At 35.7% G+C, this 16,611-nt stretch overlaps 2 protein-coding genes across 2 annotated transcripts; both read left to right on the top strand.

The window, feature by feature from the left end:
* Positions 1 to 70: 70 nt before the first annotated feature.
* Positions 71 to 7,468, top strand: LOC144453397 (macro domain-containing protein mll7730-like). Its single transcript, XM_078144681.1, has 9 exons — positions 71 to 1,097; positions 2,176 to 2,307; positions 2,735 to 2,881; positions 3,267 to 3,362; positions 4,126 to 4,146; positions 4,863 to 4,997; positions 5,475 to 5,554; positions 5,969 to 6,077; positions 6,836 to 7,468. The coding sequence occupies exons 1-9, from the start codon at positions 992 to 994 to the stop codon at positions 6,931 to 6,933; spliced, it is 924 nt and encodes a 307-aa protein (XP_078000807.1). The 5' UTR covers positions 71 to 991; the 3' UTR covers positions 6,934 to 7,468.
* A 336-nt stretch (positions 7,469 to 7,804) lies between these two features.
* On the top strand, positions 7,805 to 15,673 carry LOC144444093 (uncharacterized). Its single transcript, XM_078133526.1, has 9 exons — positions 7,805 to 8,264; positions 9,562 to 9,699; positions 10,379 to 10,522; positions 11,361 to 11,456; positions 11,793 to 11,813; positions 12,557 to 12,691; positions 13,288 to 13,367; positions 13,746 to 13,839; positions 15,074 to 15,673. The coding sequence occupies exons 1-9, from the start codon at positions 7,805 to 7,807 to the stop codon at positions 15,631 to 15,633; spliced, it is 1,728 nt and encodes a 575-aa protein (XP_077989652.1). The 3' UTR covers positions 15,634 to 15,673.
* The last annotated feature ends 938 nt before the right edge of the window (positions 15,674 to 16,611 follow it).

Genomic DNA, 16,611 nt, shown 5'->3' with positions numbered 1-16,611 from the left:
CCACGTACGTACGCACGTAAGTACGTACACGTACGTAGGTTTGCACGCGCGCACACACACACATACACACACACATATACACACACACACACTGACATCAGGAATGTTTTAAAGCAAATTTCATTTCGAGATGTAAAAGTAGAGGTAACGGAATATAACAACAAATGAAAAAATATCTAGCATTTGTAAAAGAGATCAAAATTATTGCGAAAAACAATGACACTATATTGTACCTATTTTGGCTATTGTTGAATCGTAGCTGGGTGATGAGTAGCTATTTTTTCAGATTTTGGAGTTGTGATGTGAGGACATGCCGGGCATACAAGTAGTCTAGTCTTAGTGTCACAAATACAATTTTGAGTCATTGAGAAACATGTCATCAACAACTCTGGGAATTAAATTGCGCTGGGTAATATCTGTTCTTTGTATTTTAGTACAGTAGTTGGAATTTACGTGTTTCGTGGTTATTGAAGTGCATTCAATTCTTAAAATAGAATTCCAGGAAACGATTTGAAGTTCCTGGAACACAAAATCTGAAATCGAGGCATTGGATTTCGGGGGTGCCACTTCATGTCGTCACCATACAATATATCTACTACTTTACGTCGTACCTGTTGAAGGCGAAGCACTCTGGAAGTACCCAAGTAGACTGTCTTAATTTCCGATAAGTTTATCACTCTATGATGTAATGGATAATAAAGAAATGAGAAATAATAATATAGATAGGCACATTGTGTGTATCCTTTTAAATAGCTTATACATGTTTTTATTGAGTTGCAAAATGTATATTTTAGTTTCAAACATGTTCCGAGTGCCAGAACAAAAAACAAGTGGTTTCGCACAATACTCGGCAGACAACACAACTGTGGTCGACCTATCACACAGCTAGACAGACACGTACCTCTGTGATGTCACGTGGTCATATGACTGCGTCCCCAGTATTAGGCCGCAGAGGAGGTGACGGCACACCAGCTAGCTTTCATTATTAAAAATGCATCCATCTATGCCTATGGCGGGTGGCTCTGGAGGCCAGTTCGCGAGGAGTGGACCATACCACGACGATCCTGCGATAATACAGCGTGTCCAAGAAGACCAAGGTGTGTTGCATAAAAATCATATCGGCTATCATTTGATTTATGTTTAAATTGCAGCGAGATATATATTCTATTCATATTTGTTGTGTTGCTTGATTCTATCATAATGTGCAATTCCTTCCTAAACTGTCTTCCAGTAGACAAACAAGCTTGTAAACATGTATATAGTGAAATACCAATGATTTTTAGTAGTCCTGCTGTGATTGTGAAAAAAAATCTCGGCGCATATAATTAATACACGTCAATATTGCATTGTTACCTGTGCACGTCGCACCATGTGTTGCATTCATGGGTAACTGTCATTATAAGTAAATGCGTGATATTTCGGAGTGTTACACGTAAAACATGTACCATTAACAGATGTTTCGCAATTAGTAATCAATAAACCAATATTTCAATCGTTCAATAAATGCTTGACATGACATTCGCCCAGCGTTGTTATGTTGTCGACTTCCGTGTCCGATTCTGCTCTTTGACCTCTCCTTTCCGACCCACTTACCATATAAGGAACGAAAATATCCCTACATTTTTAGTTTCTTTATTCTTCAGGCCAAATTTCGTGTGATGTTTTCCACGAACCACCTGTGTAGTACGTGGAAATCTTGCTGTTTTCGTCGAAAAGTTAATACGTCAGACTGCAAAGATGGGCCCTATACAAATTTTATGAGGCGAATAAAATAAACGGACCTTTCTTAATTTGCTTCGCAAAACCAAAACCTAGGCTATGAAAATGTAATCCAAAGTCTTTTATTTCTGCTCTAGGTCTAAAAGTGGGCTGAAAAGCACGTATGTTTAAAAAAAAAAAATTACAGAGAAAACAAGCAAACAATTTTACGATTTCTTTTTTCAAAATAGAAGAAGAAAGGGGAAAGAAAAACGTACATTAGATAAACCACTTTGGTGGACAAGCTGAGTTAATATGAAAAATATACTTTCGTTTTCTTGAGTTTCCCCGTACGTCGTGAAACAGAAAATACATTTCAGTGGACGATTAGAATGGCGGTTTACAACGTGACGCTATTTTAGCGACTAAATTTATTTGAATAAGGATAAACCAAAATTACGTTTTCTTTCTAAACAGCAAAGTTTTGCAGACGAACTCAAGAGGAAAGGAGAGAACAGTACAAATGTGGTAATAACTATGTCACGGTAGCAGACATTTTAACATGGCCACAGTATGCAGAGCAACATGGGCAGAAACTCGCAAAGAAAGGTAATCAGCTCTACACTTAGATATGTTATGCACTGTGGTGATCATAGTTATTGGAAGGGGGTGTGTTATCGACAATGAGGTGAAACCAAGGGTATTGGGATGTGAAGGAGAAATGATCACCCACAAAGGGCCATGTTCTTGTAGCTACACTCGACTCCCTAGCACGTGGACATATACAAAAGAAAGGGGGTAAACTAAAGACGAATCATCAATGTGTCCGAATTTGAAGACAAGCTACTACAAAAATAGCTACTAAGCTACCAAGCCTTATGTTTGACAAGTTATATTATGTTCCCTTTAGGATTCGCACAGTCGTGTGAGAGGGGTTAACACAATGCTAAATAATCAAATACACCTGTGTCAGATTCATAGACATTCATACACACTTCGGTTCTGCCTGTTAAAATTAGTCTTCATTTTGTTTCAGGACCTGATGCGGGATACCGTTTTTCAATCGACGAGAATTTGAACGGGAAAGTGTCAATCTGGATAGGTGACATCACAACTTTGGAAATCGATGCGGTCGGAAATCCTGCAAATGCTGCTCTTTTAGGACGCCTAGGGAGTGGTGGAGGTAGGACGTGTAGGAAAGTAATAACTGTGATAATATGATTGCTAATCTGTATCTGCTGCGTACCTATATTCTCTCACAACAACAAGGTTTATTTGTTAAATTTGGTATTGATATGTTGCTGTTTAGTCTGTAAGGTACGCCGTGACGGTGCGCCCTCAAACATCGGCCAACTCCTAAGAGAGGAGGCCGGTGAGGGCGAAACGTCACGACGTATCTTACAGTCTAGTTGCTGTTCTGCAGTCAAATAAGTACACAGAAGATGTATTATCTATAATAAAATATACTATTTCAGAAGTAATGGAATTTCACTTTGAATTCATCATATATTTTATTTCATTTATTATCTCTTCATTCTTTGTTGATGTTATTGTTGCTTTTTTTAAAGTTGATGGATGTATTCACCGAGCCGCTGGAAAAGAGCTGAAAAGAGAATGCAGCCTGCTTCATGGCTGTGAAACTGGTGATGCCAAGATTACATTAGGTGATGTTTCTGTTCCTGTGTTCAGTGGCAAAGATTATATGGAGAATAGACCTTTATATTTACAGTTTAATAACCATAAAAATATGTTACATTATGCATATCTTATAATTGACACTACTCTCTGGGTTGTTGTATAGGAATATGATTCTAATATTTTGAATGTCGTAATATTTACAATTCAGAAATAAGAAGGTATTCAACCTCTTTTTTATGTAGGGGGTAGTTCTTTACACACAAAACTACAAATTGGGAAAAACAGGATTGACATTACGTTATGGGTACTGTTTAAAATTATTGATATCATATACATTGAATTAATGTTGTAAAAAGTGTACATGGGGAAATACGTTCAATTCTAAGCTTAAATTAAGGTCGTTTAATGGGGTGGGGTTGCTGTGGTCAAACATTCCTCAGTGCAAAGTACTACTATTTGTCTTGGAAGTTACTTGTTAACTTATTTCAGATTAAATGATGACAAAGGCTACATACTTTGCATACATGTACCAAATATACCTATGTATTAGTCAATGTTTTACTCAAAACATGCCAATTCTTATTGTTTGATGAACATTTGAATAAATCTTCTTCAATTCATACTTGCCCCTTGTTAACAATCAAACCACTTGTTTAGGTAGAAACATAGTGAAGTAGTGAAGAAATTGAAGATTGTTGTTTTCTGGAAGAAGAATTTCTTGTTTAATAATTTTTGTTGTTGAATTTGCACGTGGTGATTATATGTTATTCTTTCGTTTTTTATTTCAAGGTTACAAATTGCCGGCCAAATGTAAGTGTTAAATCTTGTTTATTATAGCTAATGATGTCATAATGAGGATTACATTATACACGGACACTAGGGGGTGAATGGAAAAAATCTTTTCAAGTATGTTATAATTCAAATTGTGGGGGTTTAAGCCATGTAAAAGCAGAGGATAAAGATTGTTTAGAAGAATGACATCATTTGTCATATATGGCATATAGAATGTTCTGTATGTGTTGCCTTCTTACAGAATAATTTATTATGACGTCACTTTCTTGGTCACAAAACACTGTAACTATATCGTATATGACTGGATCATTCGAGTTGGTTAATTTTAAAGATTTTTTGTAAAGTGTGATTCGAGGCTTGACGTTTTTACGAAGTATTCATAAGTGAGCAAGTTAACCTAGTATGTAAGGTACGTCGTGACGGGCGCCCTCATATACACCAGTCAACCCCTTCCATAGATAGCTAGAGCAGGTCGGCGAGGGCGGACTAGCGACAAGACGTATCGTGTAGTCTAACGTTTTAATACCAAGAAAAATATTTTCAAATGTGACTGCCCTCTATGCCTCTGTACCCTATACCTATGATATGCATACTATGACATTGTCCATGGTACCGTAGAATACATTAATTGTACATTCATTCCAGTGGGATAAGGTAGGATAACAATGTCTGTTTGTGTTTTATGTTGTCTGTTCATTCCTAAATATATGTTTTATTACCTTATTCATATCCAGATGTAATCCATACTGTCGGACCAGTCGGAGAAAATCCTGATGCTCTTGAAAGTTGTTATAACAGATGTTTAGACCTTTTGAAAGAAAACAATTTGAGGTCGATTGCGATCCCTTGTATATCGACAGGAAAGTTTGGTAAGATTATTTGACGTCATATCCATAGACAATATGAATTGTTTTGTTTCCATTCTTAAATTTTGTATAGTCTGTAAGGTACTACATTGGGCACCCTCACACATCGGTCAGCTCATGGCCGGTGAGGGCGGTACGACACGACGTATCTTACGGACTTTTGTCGATACTGTGTGTATGTTTGTTATATCATTCTCTTACAAATTGTCAAATTATTTTTCCCAAAATTAAACAGGATATCTGATCAGGTAGATGGCTTTTGAAGTATTTTTATATTATTATTTGCTTTGATCTCTTGAATCACAATCTTTATTATAAACATAATTGCACTCCACGCCTAGGAAGAAAGGGGGATGGGTAAAATGTGCGTCATCACCAAGGCCACTCGCTATTATCTTCCGTCATTACATTTAGTTAAAGTTGTAGTTCTAAGCCAAAGTTTAGCTTTACAACTGTTGTTGTCGTTTCATTATGTTCAAGGATATCCCAAACGTGACGCAGCTCATATTGCCTTAACTACCATCAGAAAATGGTTGGAAACAGCGCAAAATGCTGATTTGGTAAGTGTTCATCCGTTCTCACTAGTACTACTACTCTCTACTGTTCACTACTGCTATACCATAGAACACATAACCCTTATGGGTTACCAATGCAATTTTGCAGAGACTGCCAATTCAGACAGACAAAGATGTATTTATTTGTCATTACTCGTCTGGCAACTCGTGGTAACAAAGTCCCCTTCGAATTCGGTCACTCGTATTTTCCATGGCTGAAGAAAAATGTTAACATCTAAATAATGGGGATATACAGACTAAACAGGTAATCAGTCAAACCTTAGTCACAGTTCTATACGATTACTCGCAATGTACAATATGACTTTCTTTACCATGTTCCATTTTCGAGTTCGTTAGTGAAGGATAAAGACAGGTTATCTTAAGAAATTATTTAATAACTATTCTGTCGTTTTATTTCAGGTTGATAGAGTTATTTTTTGCCTTTTTCTGAAAGACGACATCGGGATATATGAAGATTTGATGCAATCAGTTTTCCCTCTGACAGATGTACAAACAACACTCAAAAAAGGTAACGTACTCTAGGTATGGATAGAATGTTTGCAAAGAAACTTCGTTTTTGATAAATTATTGATATCAAGAATGACTCTGTACGCAACACTGCTCTTTAGACTTTATATATGTTCAAGTTTATGGATTATCCGGTTCAGTTAAGTTTGGTTTCCATAGAACACAGCTTTTAAAAGACCTTGACGTAAGGCAACTCAAAACGTGTCACGAGGGGTTGATACTCGGAATGGTGTAGTACATGTTTTATTATTTACCTTTTCGCCGTTTTCAATCTTTCAAAAGATTGTAATCTCTACACTTCGATGCACATCATTGTTTTTTTGTTGTTCAGACATCCCCCGTGTGATCAGGTCCATACACATTACAAATGTGTCATTTGAACGTTTCTACTTTGCGCGCGTGCGTGCGTGCGTGCGTGTGTGTGTGTGTGTGTGTGTGTGTGTGTGTGTGTGTGTGTGTGTGTGTGTGAGAGAGATAGTATATAACATTCACATAGTATAAAATTTATGAATTATGGTCCATCGTTTTTTGCAGTCTACTGAGAACGTGTCTTCTCATCTATTTACTATTAATTTTAACCCCAATGTGTAGAAGGGAATCGCTAAGTGTGTTGCTATTGTAAGGGCTTCCTGGCGGACATTGTGTTGAAAAATCTACGATCCGACCTTTTTGGAAAAAAATGACTCATTATTAAACTCCACATTTGTATAAAAAATGTAACTATGACTACATTTATCTAATTTCTCTCGATCAAAACAGAAAATGAAAATTCAAGATATGAAAAGTTATCGAAAGCAACAACTCATGTCAGTGTTGCCATGGATACGGCGAATAACACCATTGAAGATATAGATTAACGTCGACACTGGTATGGCATTGTAAGTTGAATGAGAAGATGAAGAATGTACAAAGATAAACACTTTAGTTTCTTCACTGTCAGTTATATTTTGAACTTTTCTCATCGATTCAAAACCATTCAAATCAAGAACTTTGTGTATTTGAGATCAAGCTGTGTTAATTATCATACACGATCCAATTACTACTGGTGTATTCTTGCACTTGGTGATAAATTTCTTATTATTTAAAACCCCTCGTGTGCGCGTGATTGGCACGAGATCAATATAATTGCTTATTGTTATCATCACCACCATACATGCATCCATTTTTAATAATCATTTATACGTGAAGGTGACACATTTCTATTCAAGTAACGACAATTGACCTTGCTTTTGCGTTGCATTTACATTGTACTGTTGAAGGAAATCGACACGTCTTGGTTGTGGTATTATCTGTTCGTTCCTTCGTTTTTCAGTTTGAAAAAAAATCCCGAACAATGGCCAAGTTCACTGGTCATCAGTAGAATTGAATTTTCTATATATCATGTACGATAGTATGAACGACAGCTTTTAAGTTGCATTTTGAAAATAAATGTGATATTATGAAGACACTCTTTTTGTAAGGCGTTTATATATACAAATGTGTATGTATGTCTACATCAGCTCCATCCATCATCCACGAACGACCACAAACGGTGGTGATAGCATCGGATGGCGCCCTCAACCTATGCATGGCGAGAATGTATACAAATAATCGACATCGTTAACGTTCACTTTGAATCTACAGAACTGCGAAAGTCGTTCGTATTTTCAGGTAATCTCGCTCTCATTTCTGTGACTTCGACTTATCAACTCAGTTGAGTTGACAAAATGTGAGGCAAAGTTTTGTGTGATGTCCTCGGAATGTAATCTGACAATTTCTAATGTCTTAGGTGGTCTCAAAGAAAGGTCAATCCGTGTCAAGAGTTCATACGTATACCTGAAGTTTTCAGGTACTGGGTTGGACGTACGTGGACACCTTTTGGAAGAAACTCAAGGTACCGGGTATATCATCCTTCGACAATTTCATATGTTACCCCGAGGCAAACTTTTACAATTTTGTGCACAGGGAAAATTGCCAAATTTCATAAATAAACATTTGGCGTTGTGTTCGTTAGATAAACTTGTGAACAATTCACCAGTTGCAGTTCGGTATTTCGTAGTGTTTTCTGTACTTGGACCGGTTGGACGACACTCGTACACAATGAGTTACCACTCCAAATATCAAATGAATCGAACTGTGAGTGAGCCTGCAGAAAGACGGGCGTATCATGATGACCCCACGAAGGCACAGCGTGTCAAAGAAGATAAAGGTATGTGATGAGAGGTACCATTGACCTCGTGTCATTCTCAATAACCTTCATTGACTCAGATGAATTAATTGACATTGGAAATGGATCACCAACGTTCCCACCTTCGTCAATCAGCCGGCCATGCTGTGACCTACTTGAATATATAGATATTATCTAGTGACAACTGTCATACCGTCACCCTGATAAAAAAAATAAGAATAAATGTCCAATATCAAGTCACTATGTCCAACAAGTTTTCTCTAGTTTGTACAAAACCTTAGCCCTGTGTATAGAATCATGGATGTATTATTGGTTTCTCTCCAACGTCTATGGTTAGGGGTGGGAATAGGGTTAGATGCCCAAATCCAAAACATAACCAGATTTGTATTAATTTTTCTACAGTGAGTGGACATATGTAGATCAGTGACATCATTTTGAAATGCATCAAGTTCCAGAGTATGCGAGTACATTCAAAAGTCATGTGTAATGCAATGGGGGTTGCTGTTGGGTTTTGTAAAGTAAATGATTGAGGATGATCCAAGATATATAGTTGACTTTCCGGTTCCAAGATGCATTGCATGAGAGAACATCGCTTATGTTGTTGCCTTTAGTCCTGTTTAATAAAATTTTCATCAGGAAATGATAGAAAGACATGTTGACCTCTTTGATGTTGAGTGATTTTATAGAACAATGACTAAACACCATAAATGACAGAGAGGGATTTTACTGGTAAACAATGGGTACACTCACATGACAATCATCCCCCTGAGTAGCATGTGCAGACCCCTCAGCATGGACACAATACTAGTACATGGCATGATTATATGGAGGGACGCGCAATGCATCTTGGAACCGGCAACAGGTCAATTGTGTGTCACATACAAAATGACCATCAGAGTTGGATAAGGGTACAAATAATGAAAGAGTAGGTATACCTAATGGGAAATAAAGCAAGTTAGCCAGACCTGCATTCCACAAATTTAAATCAGATTGCAAACATACTTCAAACACAAACCTACATACATGCATACATTTAAACACGTATGCATACTATTACACACACACATGCACGCACGCACACACACACACACACACACACACACACACACACCTCCTTTTTAAGTTTTATCAACAGACAAGGAAGATATTCTTTCTTGTTTGTGTTTTATCTGACGTAGTCGCAGTCCCTAATAGAGTAACTATGGTAACAGCATTGTGTTTTAGTTAGCCACTGAATATGTTTAAGGGCTCAGCAATGCCGTAGTCTGTTTTCTCTGTATACTAATATACATATGCACTCATTTATATTCCTTAATAGCAAAGTTCCAGAATCGAACTCTAGCAGAAAGAAGAAGTCAGTACAAATGTAAGGAAAACTATGAAACATTAGATAATGTTTTAACATGGCCACAGTATGCTGAGAGACATGCACAGACTCTAGCAAAAAGACGTACATGTAAGTAAATCTATATCTACAGTTGCCATAGTGATGACACTTATGACTACTGACGACAATTCAGAAAAAAATTTGAAGTCTTGTCTATCCTCCAGAGCCTGCTAACTGCAGATTGTTCCTCTAATATAATGATGTATTGAAACTGGCACTTTATAAAATACTCTGATTGATTGATTGATTGATTGATTGATTGATTGATTGATTGATTGATTGATTGATTATCATAATCAGTTCATGTGTGTAATTATAAAAAAAAAATTGCGAGATTTAGCCCAAATAATGTCTCCCATGTCTAAAAACTAAATTGATATTGATACTGGGTATGCCAAATCATTGAAATGTGTGTATGGGTACCACGACACAATTCTCAATTACCTAAACACTCTCCAGTCCTAATGATAAATCATGTGTCAGATTCCTCCAAATTATATTTTGTCATACTTTGTTGCTATGTTCACTCAAAATTACAGGATTCACACAAACTTGTCATTTTGCTTCTTAGTACCCCACTTATGTATAACCTTTAGAATATAGTGTTTCTGTAAGCAAATTGGCAAAGAAGAATGGTGCGGGAAAATATTCATGTTGATAAATAGGGAAACGATGATTGAGTGCCTTGTTACTAATTAAACAAACTTTACCAGTTATGTCAACATTCATTATTGACTTTTGATTCCAGCACCCAAAAAGGAACAACATTTCTCCTTTGATGTTAATGAGAAATTGAATAGTAAAGTGTCCATCTGGATAGGTGACATCACAGTTTTAGAAATTGATGCGATAGGCAATGCTGCTAATAACAGTCTTTTAGGAGGAGGTGGCGGTAAGTAATGTTTTGTCATATGATCTTTTGTTGTATGATTCAGTCATTCAGTCATACATATACATATTATTTGTGGGGTCTTTGTCCTATACTGCAGAAGAGTGAAAATAGTGACCTCATCAGTTTTATTCACCTAGTGACTACGCTCATCATACTTTCATAGTCTTAGTGCTAATGTGTACCCCTTATGACGTCATAAAATCCCGTGGTCTAGGTGGGACCGGAAATACCCGAAAACTCTCGAAGTAAATCCGAAGGGAAGTGACTGAAAAAAGGTCATTTTAAGGTGTTTGCAGATGCTTTTGAAAAGTTTTAAAACCAGAATGCATTTCACGAACATGTCTAGCAAATTAGCGATAGTGAATGTGAGCATTTTGAATCACCTTTAATGTGGTATCCATTGTGAATGAGTTCTCTGTCTAACGATGATACTGAACTGTAATCTTTGGTTTCATAATACTCATTGAGAGATGTTCATCCATCACCATATGCTTGGCTCATGTAAAATATGTCAGATTTTATTAACTAATGTGACAGAACCCCATGAAATGTAAGTGAGTGTAAATGTGGCATACTGGGGGTGAGTGCTTGCAGTGTTCTCTGTGGCCATACTTTCACAAGTTTAGCAAGTGAAAGTGCAGCAGAAAACACTGCCAGCACCAGTTCAAAATCACATGATTTGCATACATGTATGCTGTAGTGTGTTTGGCATTGGAATGCAGGGTAAATACCATTAGTGTGTGTGCACACCAATGCTAGTAACCAGTGCTACACACTGTATTAATATATTTCATTTAGATTTTCTGTGGGTTTTTTTTACATTTGTGTTTGTGTACAGTTGATGGATGTATTCATAGAGGAGCTGGAGTAGAACTGAAGAGAGAATGTTCCTTGCTTCATGGCTGCGAAACCGGGGATGCTAAAATTACTTTAGGTACTTCATTTATATTTGTTTAAAAGACACTTCTCCATAACGTTAACATTTGGGATTTTTTTTTTTAATTTAAAAAAATGAGGATATTGATATGATAAAATAAATTAGTGCAAAATATGGTAGCTGTTTTTGCATTCATGTATTGCCGAAGATGTCTATAGATTCAAACAAATTGTGTCTTTCGGATATTGTTGTGAAATTCTCTATATTGGAACATAGGTTCTTTGTTGTTGGTGAGTATTTGTCTTCTTTGTCATATTTTTACACTCATCATTGCAAGGAACCTGTCATACTCCAAAGCTAGAGTTTCACCGAATTTTCCGTTTCACTTTTCAGGTTACAAATTGCCTGCCAAACGTAAGTGTTGCATTTTCTTTCATTATTCATATTTTCTGTGTTGGATCATTCCTGAGAAAACATACAGCAGTGACAAGTTGACCGTGGTGTTTGAAGTGTAGATGTAGGCAATTTTGATGCCTTCGTAAACAAACAAACAAACCACAGTTTCATCAGTGTTGATTTTAGAAAACACCCAAGTGAGTTTATCGTGTCTTTGATGTGGACCATGCACCATTACATCAGGCAATCATGCAAAATCAAATTTTTGTTGATGAACATGTCATACTTTTGTCTCCTATTACCCTTGGGCAATATGAACTTCATTAGACTCTCTACAGTCTTGAGAGTGTCGCTAGCAGAAAGAGCTGTTTTGTATGTACCGATATCTACCATATATAATTGTACTCAAATATCCTTGTACTGTGTGCCCTCATCGACCACATAGGGCAAACCATTCATTGGCATGTGACTGTGATGGCCTAATCATTCTTTTCTTTTGTGATGGCAGTAAGACATCAACGAATGATTAGCCCATGTAGTCGATCAGGGTGTTCAGTACTAGGATATTCAAGTACAATATATGTGGTAGATATCAGTACATACAAAACAGCCCTTTCTGCTAACGACACTCCTGAGACTGTAGAGAGAGACTAGAACTTAATCAGCCAAGCAACTGTCCTGAATATTCCCATGAGAAATGATGGCAAGAGTGTATGTGTATTTTAAAACATGTATTAAAGATAGATTTTGTCTCCATCCAGATGTAATACATACAGTTGGACCGATTGGAAAACATCCAGAGGCACTTAAAAGTTGTTACAGCAGAAGTTTACAGTTGTTAAAAGAAAACAATTTGAAATCTCTAGCAATGCCTTGTATATCTACAGGAATCTTTGGTAAGATATTTTAAATATGATAAAAGAAAGGTGTATGGAGATATATAAGATATAGGAGTTCATGATGTAGATTTAGAGATCTATAAAGAGTGAATCGTTGCCTAAAGTTGAGTTGATTTCACAGATCTTTTCAGAGTGTATTTTACAGCACAAACAGGGCTGCTTTGACGTCTCACCCATGGGACATGATATATCTCACATAATATGACAAACTTGTGCATATTTTTACCCATGAACTTGACCACTGGGAAAGGTTAGTTAAAAATGGAATCAGTTGTACCAGTAATCAGTAAGCAGTATCAAATCTTCGTTTGCTGTCATCAGAAGTTATATTTACCATGATAATAACTAGTCTGGATGCCAGCGTGGTCACTAACTAAACCACATGTATGAAGGAGGAATGGTACTCCGAACACGAACATCATAGACAAAATTCAACCAGGTTGTATGGTAGTTAGGTTAGAGATAACCAACTATGTTGTTGTTACATACAGGTTGGAGGTTAGTGGAGGAGCAAATTGTAACGATACCGTAAAGGAACTAGACTAGGTAATAACCACAACTGAAAGTGTTTATTTCAACTTGTTTTTCATTAGGATATCCTAATTACGATGCAGCCAATGTTGCCTTAAAGACAGTCAGAGATTGGCTGCTAGAAGAAGAAAATGCTGATTTGGTAAGTATGATAAACCTTCTTATATGCAATATTTTGTAATACATTTCTCCAACTTCCAAGCATTGATTTGAACCAAATCTTAAGTTTTACAGGGATCTAAATAAATAAGATATGATGTACTCATTCCTGGCAAAAAAAAACATTCCAATAGCTATGTTCCAAAATCTATAATGTGTCTCATTACTATCAAGAATATGTATGCTAATTACCTGGTGTCCCTTATTTGATAATGTATGCACATGAAATGATGTCACCCATTCTCAGAATGGTCACTAGTTGGCTAGCCAAAAATGAGCAATATGACGATAAACATGAACTTGCAAAGTTTGCAGTATAAAATGTATATAACAAAAAGCTGCACCTTTTTTGTCATTTCAGGTTGACAGAATTATATTTTGCCTGTTCCTCAAAGAAGATGTCAAAATATATGAAAGATTAATGCAAACTTACTTCCCAATGAAAAGTGATGAAGGTAAATTCAGCTTCTCTTGTTTACCTTCTAGTTTTAAATTGTTTTGTTTACATTCTAGTTTTAAACATTCGATCAGTTAGATTTTATGGAAATCATGAAGGATATGAAGTAGGTACTTCATATATGTTATGTACCAATAATCGTAATGCAATGTAATGTAGTGTAGTGTAGTGTAGTGTAGTGTAAATTAAATTAAAGTAATATAATGTAACTGTAATATAATATAATATAGTATAATGATATAATATAATTTGATGTAATGTAATACAAGATAATGTAATGTATTGTAATATAATATAGTATAATATAATATAATATAATATAATATAATAATTATTTTCCTATTTACGGTGCAAATACATTCTGAATAACTTAACACAGAGAGAAAGAAAAGTAAGTTTCACATCATCTACAAGGGTTTTTCTCTTCGATGAAAGCAAAAATGCATACTTTAACCAGACCATTAAATGTTGTTGTGCTTTGATACTGAAGTAAGCTGAAGTAAAATGACAAATTTATGACATGACGATTCTCTATAGCTCAAATGTAAATATTTGATCTGAGATTAATGTGTAAGAGCAAATAAAAAGGTACATGTTCTCACTTCCCTGGGTACTCATGATTCATGAGCAGATTCGATTCACAAATTAAGGGGTGACATTCTCAAATGACAGTGCAGTTCTAAAGCTAAAATATACTGCTACAGAAAGATAAGTCTTACGCATAAAGCAATGTTTAAAAAAGTCTCTATGTGACTCTGTATAACCTGGGTGAATGCTCCAAATGTACACTCCATGTTTGCTGATAACAATCAATGAATGTGTCTAAATAAACAAATGAAGACTTGCTCATTTGTGACACCTTGTGAATAGAATCATCTGATCTGATCCTTTTATTCAGGAAAAAATCAAATGGAAAGATTGTTTTCACATCGCCATCCAATTGTTAAAGAAACAATCATAATTTTTTTTTCATTTGTCTCTTTCCCATTGTTATGAGGAAAGAATGATATGGAAACAATCTTTTCATCCATTTCCTTCCCATTTATGAGAAGGCAAATATGGCTGTATAATGAGTATACTAATAGGTTTACTAATAGACATTTGAGTAATTGAAAGAGTAGCAGGATTCGCAAAACTGATAAAAGAATAAAGAAGAGATACGATGGCTCTTGTACAAACTAAACATGCATACTGGAGAGGATCAAAATGGAAATGTTAAATGTTCTTTACAGATCCCAAAGACTTAAGTGAAGACAGATCACCAAAAGCAAAGATGTCTAAAATTGAGAAAGATGATGGTGAAGATAGTGGGCCAAAAACTGTACATAAAAGAGGTGATGGAAAGACACCTAAACAGAAACAAGAATCACCTAAGAAAGGAAAGACGGACACTGAAGGAAATGTGGATGTAGAGCAAAAAGAAACATCACTGCAAGCTGTCAACACCATAGAAGAGAGAAAACCTCAAGAAACTGTTGATGTAGGTGAAAAGGAAAAGACACAACAGAGTAAGGACTCAAATGAAGATGATAAAACTAAACAAGTTGTTGATTTAGACAAAAAGGAAAATCTGGAACAGTCAGCAACTCCGGCTGAAAACTTGCAGGATTCTAAGAGCACAGAAGACAAAAAGGAAGAACAACAACAAAACTTGGATGCAAAAGAAAAAGATGATGAAAAGACAGCTTCACCAGATAAATCTGAAAAAAGTCCTGCAAAGAATAAAGGTGAGAAGATGGCCAAAGATGGAAAAGGAGAAACCAAGTCATCCAAAGAAAATAAGGACACATAGAGAAAAGAAAATGACAATTGAGTCTGAGTGAGTTGCAGTGTTCCCCCTGAAAATAATTACAAAGTTGAAATATGCATAGGAAGCAATTTATTGTTATGTTAAGTACATTGTACTTTATATTGTTTTCGTCCATTGATAAGTTTGAATCCACTATCAAGGCCTAGAGAGAACATTTATAAAAAAAAGTAGCAAATTTATTTGACTGATTCCCTGTGATATAATGATAGATTTGAAACTGGCATAACAAATAATGTATTATGTTAATTAATTTATATTGTTTCAGGAATCATAGAGTGGATTCCACTACTCTATAAAAAGACATATGGAGAATCCTAATGTAGATGATAACATGTCATTATCTTATTTGTTACCAGTAAAGTTATAGATGTATCCATGATTCCTCGGTACTAGAATGAATCCAGGAAGATCTTTGATATCATATTAGTTCAAGCGCTATTTCTCATATACTGACATGTCATCTTATTTGTTACCAGTAAAGTTATAGATGTATCCATGATTCCTCGGTACTAGAATGAATCCAGGAAGATCTTTGAAATCACATTAGTTCAAGCACTATTTCCACATATACTGACATGTCATCTTATTTGTTACCAGTAAAGTTATAGATGTATCCATGATTCCTCGGTACTAGAATGAACCCAGGAAGATCTTTGAAATCACATTAGTTCAAGCGCTATTTCTCATATATTGATAGATTCATCGTTGTTCCTGCTTAGGCCTAAGAAAAAAAATTGTGTGGTTCCGATTACGCTTGATTTTAGAATGGGTGGGGAAGGTAGATTTTTTATTTTATTTATTTTTTTCATGTGTAAGTGTCTAGTTAGGTTTTCCATTGTTTTGTAAATGTGTTAATTATATCTTCCTATCATACGTACAGCCATTATAGATTGGAAGAATGGTTTATTTCATATTGTCCTTTTAATTTATGTCAATTTCCACATCCACTATTTCTCATGA

Source organism: Glandiceps talaboti, chromosome 2, assembly GCF_964340395.1.
Source record: "Glandiceps talaboti chromosome 2, keGlaTala1.1, whole genome shotgun sequence".
Classification (NCBI taxonomy): domain Eukaryota; kingdom Metazoa; phylum Hemichordata; class Enteropneusta; family Spengelidae; genus Glandiceps; species Glandiceps talaboti.
The sequence above is the reverse complement of the archived record's forward strand: the minus strand, read 5'-3'. Positions and strand labels throughout refer to the sequence as shown.

Coding starts and splice junctions, on each gene's coding strand:
- LOC144444093 (XM_078133526.1), top strand. CDS start 7,805: ATGTCCTCGGAATGTAATCTGACAATTTCTAATGTCTTAGGTGGTCTC. Junction 11,457..11,792: donor GGATGCTAAAATTACTTTAG/GTACTTCATTTA, acceptor TTCACTTTTCAG/GTTACAAATTGCCTGCCAAA. Junction 11,814..12,556: donor TTACAAATTGCCTGCCAAAC/GTAAGTGTTGCA, acceptor GTCTCCATCCAG/ATGTAATACATACAGTTGGA.
- LOC144453397 (XM_078144681.1), top strand. CDS start 992: ATGCATCCATCTATGCCTATGGCGGGTGGCTCTGGAGGCCAGTTCGCG. Junction 1,098..2,175: donor GCGTGTCCAAGAAGACCAAG/GTGTGTTGCATA, acceptor CTTTCTAAACAG/CAAAGTTTTGCAGACGAACT. Junction 3,363..4,125: donor TGATGCCAAGATTACATTAG/GTGATGTTTCTG, acceptor TTTTATTTCAAG/GTTACAAATTGCCGGCCAAA.